This window comes from Triticum aestivum, chromosome 7D (genome assembly GCF_018294505.1).
Source record: "Triticum aestivum cultivar Chinese Spring chromosome 7D, IWGSC CS RefSeq v2.1, whole genome shotgun sequence".
In the NCBI taxonomy this organism is placed as follows: domain Eukaryota; kingdom Viridiplantae; phylum Streptophyta; class Magnoliopsida; order Poales; family Poaceae; genus Triticum; species Triticum aestivum.
In genome coordinates, this window is record NC_057814.1 from 141,056,808 (window position 1) to 141,067,453 (window position 10,646).

General features: G+C 44.1%; 1 protein-coding gene and 1 pseudogene across 1 annotated transcript; both read right to left on the reverse strand.

Annotated features, from left to right (window-relative positions):
• Positions 1–2,050: 2,050 nt before the first annotated feature.
• LOC123170972 (uncharacterized) lies at positions 2,051–2,646 on the reverse strand (annotated as a pseudogene).
• A 1,078-nt stretch (positions 2,647–3,724) lies between these two features.
• LOC123170131 (protein PHLOEM UNLOADING MODULATOR-like) lies at positions 3,725–7,016 on the reverse strand. The gene is made up of 4 exons (XM_044587974.1): positions 6,466–7,016; positions 5,160–5,554; positions 4,890–5,068; positions 3,725–4,395 (listed from the first exon to the last, which is right to left on the reverse strand). The coding sequence occupies exons 1-4, from the start codon at positions 6,795–6,797 to the stop codon at positions 4,000–4,002; spliced, it is 1,302 nt and encodes a 433-aa protein (XP_044443909.1). The 5' UTR covers positions 6,798–7,016; the 3' UTR covers positions 3,725–3,999.
• Positions 7,017–10,646: the final 3,630 nt, after the last annotated feature.

The window sequence follows — 10,646 nt, forward strand, 5'->3', positions numbered from 1 at the left end:
ACTCGACCCACAACGCCAGAGGCGACGCTGAGGCGCTGCAAGGGAGCAGCCGCCGCCGACACCACCCACCGGCCTGCACACCTCCTTGCCGCCTGTCACGCCGCCGCCACGTTGCCGTTGCTGGCCCACGCCGGAGCGCCGCCGCGCCCGGCAACGAGCACCGCGTCCCGGCCCGAGAGATCCGGCCCGCGTCGATCCCCCCGCGCGAGGAGACAAGAGGACCTCGCTGCCGCCGGTGACGACCGGGCTTCACCCGCTTGCACCCCCTGGCGGCGGCGAGGGAGGGGGAGAGGAGGAGGGGAGGGTGGGCGGCAGCGCTAGGTTTAGCCTCTCGGACGCTCGCGGGAGCGTCGCGGGAGGAGGGAGGGGGGGAAACGCCTCGTTGATTCACAATTGATTCTATTCACCATAAACAGCAGATACTTTGGACATAACTAACACAAGATTTTGATCGTTGTTTGTTGTTTGTTTCAAAAAAAACACAAGGTTTTGATCACACGTGTATTTTATCGAAACATCTAGCACAATAACTCACATGACCACGCACACTCGTGGACGGAACTTACACAAGAACATATGACTTTTGCCACCGGTGACACAACTTTTTCGGAACGTAGCCGGTGACACAACTTGCTGCAAACACTAACTCCTCGTTGTTGGGGATGCGACTTACCAGGCAGACAGGCAACATTTTATTTCACGAAGGACAGGCACATGGACACCTTCATCTTGATGGATCATGAAGGATCTTGCCACGTAATTGCTCTTTGTGAGCATATAGGGTACCGAAGAGAAACAATCTCTTTCTTCGTTCTCCATATCTCGCTCAAGCTAACGCACCAAGGTCTGATACCAAAGAACTACTAGGTTCTCTCACCATGATTCACTCACTAGTTTTTCTCACACAAACATGCACACAATAAACTAGTATGAAACTATGTAAGTTTATATCAATAGGAGCAAGTAGAGCAAAGCTTTTACTGCTGTCTAGGACTAATGCTCACAGCGAAAGTGTCCTTTTGCACCAGAGCTCAAATGCTTCCTCATGAGCAGTGAAAACAAGAAAAATAGTAAAAATAAAAATATTCAAAAAATGATTTCTTTTGGCAAAAATATTAATGATTTTTGTACATACGTGCAAATTTTCGTCAAAGAAAAAAGCATTTCTAATGCTCATGATAAAAAACAAAATCATTGCTCCAAAATGCTTTTAAAAATAGTCTTTTTGGAGCATCGATTTTGTTTATTTTTCAAAGTATTTAGGAATGTTTTTTCCACCAAAAATTGTACATATGTAGACAATTCCTCAATGTTTGTTACCAAAACAATCAGATTTTTTTAGAAAATACGTTTTTGCCATGACCCTGACAGTGAATGCAGTACTAGTTGTTGCTCTTTGCCAACATGCAATCCAGATGCATATAACTAGCTAATTATATTTTGCATGCCATTATACAACAACCACATAACTAATCATGGCAAGATTAATGCTAACATATTATTTCCTTAAAGGACATGAAAAAAATCAGATGCGCAAACAGGACCATGGTTACACAAGCAAGACATGAATGGACACATTCTAGCACCCGCTGGCTCGATTTATGTCAGATGGTGAAAGTGAAAAAGAATGATCAATAGAAGGAGAACATCACAGAGAGAAATAAATACAGTATGTAAGACAACCAGTAATTAGGCAACATTAAAACATATCCGTCAGTACCATCATTAGCTACAAAACAACATTTGGATCATGTTTCTAGCATACACTGATACTCCCTCCGCCCGGAAATACTTGTCCTCAAAATGGTTGTATCTAAACATATTTTAGTTATAGATACATCCATTTACAACAATTTCGAGGACAAGTATTTCAGAACGGAGGGAGTACACACCACTGAAACGCCACCAGAACAGACGCCACATTACCACTACAGCAATGCTACATAACTTGGAACAGGCTTCTAGCATACACCACTATGGCAAATGCCACAACACCACTACACCGATATATAATGCACGGATTACACGAGTTAAAGATGATCTCATGTCATCACTTAGGACTGAAACATGACCAAGCAACACGAACTTCCATACTACATGAGACAACACTGAGATTGATACCTGGGGAGCTTACACCGGCTCTATGAGGTTTTAAAACCGCTTCGCTGGTCTCAGCAGCATGTCCCTTGTTAATTGGAAATGCCATTACAGAAACCTTCAGGTCCCTCTCAAGTTTAACAGAGACCACAGGTCCTGAGAGAGTGATCACACCATTAGCATCAGCAGGCAATCCACCATCTTCAAAATCAAGTAACTTGACTTGCAGGTTGTCATCACTACTGGAGGCAGCACTAAATACACCCCGAAAAGCATCTGGCCACGACCCGTCAATAATTCTTATGAAGACTGTGGCCTCCACCGAGTGATAAATGTGATCTAAATTAATTTCCAGAGTGCTAAGCCTGCTAGGGTTAACACTTTGAGGACATCATCCAGCTCTAAACACCACAACAAGATCACTTAAATCCTTATCCTTAGATTCAGTAAAGTGCCCTTCACTTTTAGCGAAACCTCAACGTGTGTAGGATCATATGACGCGACAATAGCACAGGTAGGACCTGTCAGTGCTAGGGAGCAATCCTGCATGCGTAGAACAACAATTACTAAAACGACATTGTTCATTTCATCAAATCACAATCAAGTCTGGAGTAGAATATTCAATGTATTCTTCTTTTAACAACAAAATTGCTAATTTTAAAAGCAAAATGGCAAGATGTACTGGGACTTAATCATCTTTTGTGTACGCCAGGGAGAAAAGACAACCCTAGAATCGAGGAATCGTGTTGGCCGTCATATCCTCACTCCTCAGAAGGTATCAGATGGGTCAGTCACTTTGTCGGGCCGAGTACATATACAAGGAGCTCAAGACTATTCGGCGCTTAACGCGCCACTTACTATTTTTTCGCGATAATACTACATACACGCGCAATAAACAACGGACTCTACGGACCATTTTGCTAGCGAGAGCCCACAAGAAGGGATCGCTGTGTTTGATGGGCCTGCCCGTCTAGCTTCACTTTGCAAGGTTTTAGGAAGCTTCCGGCAGCTTCCGAACATTTTTTAAACTGTGAACCTTTTTAAGTGTTATAAATAAATTAGAAGGCACGGAGATTTTATTTATATGTTGTGAATACTTTTCTAAATTCCCGCAAAAAAATTACATTTTCATGAACGTTTTTAAAGGAGTCGTGAACATATTTTGAAACACATTAACTTTTTAAAATATCATGATTTTTTAACAAACTACTAGTACTTTTTTATATATTTTCATGATTTTTTTAATGGCATGGACATATTCTTAAAAAAATTACAAAACATTAAATGTCACAAAAAAAATCTTGGACAAACATTTTTTATAAAGCTGCGCAAACAAATTTTTACGTTCCGCGAACTGTTTTAATGTGCCGTGAACATTTTTTAAAACTAAGTAAGGTATTTTTAAAAATTCTTTGGAAAAATGCCCACATGTTTCAAGTTTTCATGTATCTCTAACTTATATCGTGTCTTTTATCTAAAAATAGAGAAAGGAAAACGGCCCAAAGCATTAAACAAAACAGGCGCACTTAATGCATCTAATACTTCTTTTATCCCTCAAAAAAATCTGATACTTCCTTTTTTTTGGTACATACATGATACATCTAATACTTCATGCACCAAGTTTTCACGGTCCATTCGATATTTGCACATTCTCGTATTCAATTCATGCTTTGCACCATGTTAATTCTTGTCACATAAAAAATAAGTACTGAAAGGCAAGAAATAATCATTCCTTTATCAGCAAAACCTACATGTTTTTATCAACAAGTAGGTTCCCTGCTATAAAACTACCTGTTAGTATCAATTCCCAAGTTCTCAGCCAATATAAGCATCGACAAGATCAGGAGCACTGACTAAAATATACTTCTGGCAAAAATAAATGGAAGGCAGGATGCCAATCAATCATCCATTGCTAGTAAGTGAGAATGCAAGGAGAACAAACAGGAGGGTGAATGTAATCATAAAAGCAGCAAAGGATAAGATGACACCCTGTGAGAAGGTCCTCTTTGACTGTCCAGCCATCTCAACTTCATTTAGCAGCCCCCTTATTTCGTCGATGTCCGAGTCCTTTGCAGCATGAAATAATCTGTTCTGAACCTCGTCGAGTTTGGCAAGTCTTCTGGCTTGATCTAAATCCCTCGTGGACCAGATGAACCCAGTGACCCGCCACAAGAGGATTCCAATGTAAATTGCTACAATGCAGTCGGCACTATAATGATAACGCTCCCGTATCTCCCTCTGGGCACTGTGCAGGACTAGAAACCATATTCCCACTGATATCCATCCCCCGTACGCTTCCTGCGAGGTGCAACATGGACATATATAGTAGTAAGCTGGACATCTGCCCTTTAGAACAAATGGATATTTGTACAGGGATTAATTGACAACACAAAAAATTAAACATAAAAACTGTCCGAATGTAGCATGGCGTTCATATTGAAGAGAGGAAGATACATAACACCAAGCTGAAGTCTTCACCACAACAAAGTTTTTACACTACAAGAAAGACAATGAATGGTATAAATGCAACAATAGCATACGAAAGACCGACGGGAACTGGTCGATGGCCTCTTTTACATGGACTTAACTGCAAGACCCATGTCGAGCAATCACCTCTAAGGCTAATGCAGAACCACATATTAGCAAGGGTGCGCGTATCACACTTCCTTGGTTGTGACATAAGAATGTTTGAACATAGAGGTGACCCTGGTGAGTCAATTTCATATCATTTGTAGCATGACATGCAAAGGTTAAAAAGAAGTTAGTTGTGTGAAGATGACAACACAACATACCGTCCATGCCATAGCAGTCAGGACAGCAACAAACATAAGATCATTGCAACCACCACCGGCTTTATTCACCAAATGATACCACGAAGGCCCCTCTCCGGCAGAGGGCCTCAATATATCTATTAGGAAGTTCATATATGCCCAATCAGGTCTATAGTAATCAGTATAATTTTGAACAATGGCTGCAATAAGAAAATGATCATAAACAGTTACTAGAACTCAATCTAATTAAAGCAGCTACACCAGGAAGTTTCATAAGTTAAATGCTCTAACCATATGGCATATCCACTAGTATGACCCTGCGGATTGCACGCGGATCAGAAGCATACGGAACATAATACTTTTGTGCCCAAGCATGAGGATGGTCAGGTATTTTATATCGAGCAGCAGCACACCAAGGCCTTGCGGATGGAAGAATTGTCGAAACAAATGTTATGGTCCGAAGAAAACGCCCGACCGCCATAACGAACATATACCTTGTGCCTATTCCAAGGCCAGGGCCTTTGATGCAGTCAAAAAATGCCGAGAATCCCAACATGATAAACAACATCAAATAATGATGTAGACTGATGATGTGGGCTCTCAATAGATAAACCACGGTTTGAGGAAGCCTCTCATTTAGTGCTAGAAGAAGCCACTGGCCAGTGTCCGGAAGAGGAGCAGTAGATCTGTTAATGTTATTGAACATGTCTTAGTTCAGGTCTTTCAAGACTGCAGGTATGTGCATGTTCCTAAAGGTGCAGAATGATGTACTGCACTAAACACTCAAATACACGAAAAATGAACCTTTTGAAGAGTGTACCAAGAGTCTTAATGTTGCCAAGGACCAAGGTGCCATCCCTATATCTTATAGGCAATGAAAGTAAAACCGCAGGAAATTCTTTACATCAAAGTTATAAACCACAGAACCATATACAGCTTACGTGAGTCTGAGAGTGGAACCCGACCCTAAGGTAAATAGATCACATGTACGAACAGAGTGGGATAGAAGGAACAAAAGCGGACTCGCATAAGCTGTATAAGGTTCCGCTGGTGTCAAATTGCAATTCTCATGTCTTGGTTTCCATTAAATTATAAATTGCCTCTTGTTTTCACGCATGTGCATTCATTACAATGAACAGACTATTGCGCTCACTGTTTTACGAAGCATGAGCTAACAATTGCAGTTTATAACTCCCATTTTTCAAAATCATTCTATTTCCTATCCAACCCAAAGCATCATTAATTCTATTCAAAATGCAGTTAATACATAGTGTCTTGAGCCAATCGTCCTAACGTGTATTGGGATAAGTTGATGTGTACGAACTTGAAGCAACAACCATTGCACAAGCTCCAGAGTGCAAAGAGAGTGCAAACTTGAATATTATCTCATTTTTCTTGGACGACTTATATACGCTCTACTGAAGTACTAGTAGTAGTTGTATGATATCCTATTGGATCGATGACATGGACAATTTCACCAAGAAAATAACGCACACGCCATTGGAGAGATACTCTGAGCGACTACGTAGAACAGAGCAACTGCAAAAGATAACTGTAGAGTAATCTGGAAGAGGACAACTAGAATTTGTACAGAGACCTATGCCACCGGAGGCCGAGCACGCTGGACACGAACCGGACGGAGATGGCCTCGCAGAGCAGGGCGGCGAGCATGAGGAGCATGGCGGCGAGGAACCACGGGGCGGCGCGGATCTCGGCGTCCCAGCGGCGGTAGAAGGGCGCCCGCGCGGCGGTGGCGAGCGCCAGCGCCGCCCAGATGGCCGGCTGCAGCCGCCCGTGCAGCGAGGGGGACGCGCGGCTGAGGTAGTCCACGCCCACGTACGCCGCGGCCGCCAGGCCCAGCCCGCCCGCCGCGAGGGACCGGCGGGAGGCCGGCGGCGGCACGGGCCTCTCTGCCTTGGGTCTCGGCATGGCCGGGAGGGTTCGGGGGGAGAAGATCCTGGCCTGGCCATGCCGATGCGACTAGAAGGTCGGCGTCGGCGTCACATTTCCCCGCGGTGCTCCACCCCGAGCGTCCCGGCCGGCCAACCATCAACGGGCTGCATGCAAAGTAATCCTCGATCGAGCAGGCCTGCCCACTGATTCATCCATACGACTGTCAGTTAACAGTTCGTGGAATACACGAAAATGGTGACAAGGGAGTCCCTCTGAGTGGGAAACCACTTGAGAAGTATCGTTGCAAAGGTGTTCAATTGCACAAAATTATGCTGCAGAGATGGTGATTTTTTTTCCTTCCCAATCAAAGTATCGTCGCAAAGAGCTGGAAATTCATGTGATAGCATTGCTAGCCTTAATTTTCAAAATGCCCAAACTGCTATCAACACTTACCGAGATGATGAGGTCAAAATCACACTGGTTCCAAGTTACTGAAAGGTGTGATTTGAATTGCAGATGCACATTGCCGAATGGAATGGGAAACTACAGTTTTTCGACTTAAAATGTTTTGTATGCTGAAAAGACAAACAGGAGGGATTTAAAATACTTCCTCTGTTCATTTTTATAAGACGTTTCAAACAGTGCCCAAAACAGTTCAAGGTCAGCTGTCTAAAACGTCTTCTAAGAAAGAATGGGAGGAGTATCAAATTATATATGTACCTAATATTAAGGGAGGTATGTTTCTCTAATTTTTTTATCCGTTCACCGCTAAAAAAAATCTATATGACGTTTTTTTAGGCAATCTCACGAAACTTTTATTCAAGTCGTCACAATATTTACAGGGACGAAGGGAATTCCTCCGAGATGACCTAACCAAACATGGCGGCCGGGTCCCAAGGACAAAGCATGCTTCGCAAGATTGTGAGCATCAATGTTTGAGCTCCTAAACTCATGGACTATATTACAAGAAGTAAAAGAAACTAAATGAAGTTTTATTTCCTGAATAATTGTGCCGTAGATGGTCGCACTTCCCTTCTGGATCTCCTCGACAACCCCCTTGCAGTCGGAGGCCACATGAATGCTGTGTAGATTAAGGTCATCCGCTAGGGCCAGAGCCTCTCTGATCGCCAAGGCTTCAAGGGTTGAAGGATCTCCTATTCTGGTGAATACAATTGCTGACGACCCTAGGAAAAATCCTAACCTTGGGGCGGTGCCAGCCATCGTTGTGGTCTCCTCGCTGCTGCACCCCCTGGGCTCGAGCTTTTTGACATGATAATCGCCAGCTCCGATAGGTAAGAACCGATGAAGCTATGAATCGCATGGGGGCTCTGAAAAATTCCTTCATGTAAGGATTTCCTGTGAGCACTCCAGATAGCCCAAAGGGTCACCGATAGCTGGACAAACTCATCAGCTTTCAACTTTTCCTGCATCGTGAAGATCCATCGCTTCGCACTTTCATGATGTACCATACTTAGCTGATCCAGAACTGCTTCAGATGATAGCGCCCACGTGCTACTTGACATGGGACAGTCCAGCAACGCATGTTTCCACGTGTCATGCACACCACATAACTGACAGGCTGCTATAGTCACCATGTTTCGATGATGAAGAACCTCTCCCGACGGGATCGAGTGCCTAGCAAGGCGCCATAAGAACAGCTTAATCTTGGACGGTACTTGCGTTCTCCAAATCGAGTTCCACTCCTTTCTTTCAGTGTTGGTATTGGAAGATCCTTCTACTCCTTCCAACCAATTTTCTCTCCCAACTTTAGTACTGATCATCATTCTGTAAGCCGACCCCACTGTAAAATTGCCTCTAGGCTCCTCGCTCCATGCCCAGAAATCTTCCACACGTCTAGTGCATAAGGGAATCTTCAAGATTTCTTCCGCATCAAAAGGAGTAAACACTGATCTCACCAGGTCCTCCCGCCAAGAAGCCGTGGTGGCCTCAATGAGCTCAGCCACCCGTTGCGGTGGGTTTTGCACCAGAGACGTAATGGGGCGTTTAAAGCTTGCCCTCGGGATCCAGTTATGTAGCCAGATATTGGTGGATTCACCATCTCCAATTCTGTGTATAATGCCTTGAGACATAACATCACGTCCATCAAGTACCGCCCTCCAAATCTGAGATGGGTGTGACCCAAGAACCGCATCTAATAAAGAGACATCCGGGTAATAGACTGACTTCAGAATTCTTGCACTCAACGAAACATCATCCGTCATAATTCTCCACGCTTGCCTGGCAAGGAGAGCCAAGTTAAAAAGCTCCAAATATCTGAAACTGAGGCCTCCCATATATTTCGGTCTAATCATCACATCCCAAGCTACCCATGCTAGTTTTCGTCTACCTCTCTTGCTTCCCCACCAGAACTGACGGATGATGGAGGTTACACTCTCACAGACTCCCCTGGGTAGCCTAAAGTAGGACATCGAATATACTGGGATCGCTTGTGCAACCGCTTTGATGAGAACCTCCTTCCCCGCAGCTGACAGGAGCTTTTCCATCCATCCTCTTACTTTTTCCCACACTCTGTCTCGTAGATTTTTGAACGTGCCATTCTTGGAGTGTCCAACATCAGTGGGCATACCCAAGTACCGTTCACTTAAAGATTCATTCTGCACATTGAGGATGTTCTTCACTCCATCCCTCATATTCTGCAGACACCCTTTACTGAAGAAGATTGAAGACTTTGCATGATTTATTCTCTGCCCTGACGCACTGCAATAAGTATTCAGTATGTTTGATACTTGATCTGCACCCTCCACACTTGACTTGAAAAACAACAGGCTATCATCTGCAAATAAAAGATGGTTAACAGCAGGAGCCGTCGGAGCCACCTTGATACCTGCAAGAAGTGATGACTGAGTACTGGATTTCAGGAGGCACGAGAGGCCCTCTGCTGCAATCAAGAAAAGGTAAGGGGAGATTGGATCTCCCTGCCGAATCCCTCTGGAAGGCTTAAACACCTCAAGTCTTTCCCCGTTAAAAAGACCTGAGAAAGAAACAGACGAAACCTTGGCCATGACTGTATCAATCCATGGAAGCGCAAAGCAAAGTTTCGTCATTATGGCCCTCAAATAGGACCACTCAAGTCTATCATATGCTTTCATCATGTCCAACTTCAGAGCACAGAAACTGTTGTTCTTCGACCTGGTACGTTTCATGAAATGCAGACACTCATAACCACAGATAATGTTGTCAGTTATCAGTCTCCCAGGAACGAAGGCTGACTGCTCCTCCGAGATAATATCCGGCAATATAAGCGTCAATCTATTGGCCACCACCTTCGACGCTATCTTGTATAACACATTGCATAAACTTATAGGTCTGAATTGAGATAGAAAAGTGGGGTTCGTCACCTTGGGGATTAAAACCAGTATAGTGTCGTTGATGCATTCAGGACTCTCCTCCCCTCTTACTATCCGAAGGACAATATTCGTAACATCTTCCCCACATACATCCCAGTGTTTCTGATAAAATTGAGCAGGAAAACCGTCTGGCCCCGGTGCCTTTGTAGGGAGCATCTGGAAGAGGGCGCATTTGACTTCATCAGCTATATAAGGTGCACATAGTGTTGAGTTCAGGTCCGGTGTCACTTTGCACGGTACATGGTTAATCACGTCCTCCACTCCCTGCACTCCCTCCGATGCATACAGTTCCTGATAAAAACTGTTCGCCGTAGCCTTTAGCTCCGTTGGGTCCTAAACATGCACACCAAGAGAATTCTGTAGGCCTCGGATCATGTTCTTTTTCCTCCTCAGACTAGCACGGAGATGGAAAAACTTTGTATTTTTGTCACCCGACGAGAGCCACTCAATGCGTGCTCTCTGCCTCCACATTATCTCCTCCCGATGATACAATTCGATCAACCTCTCATTTATCTTC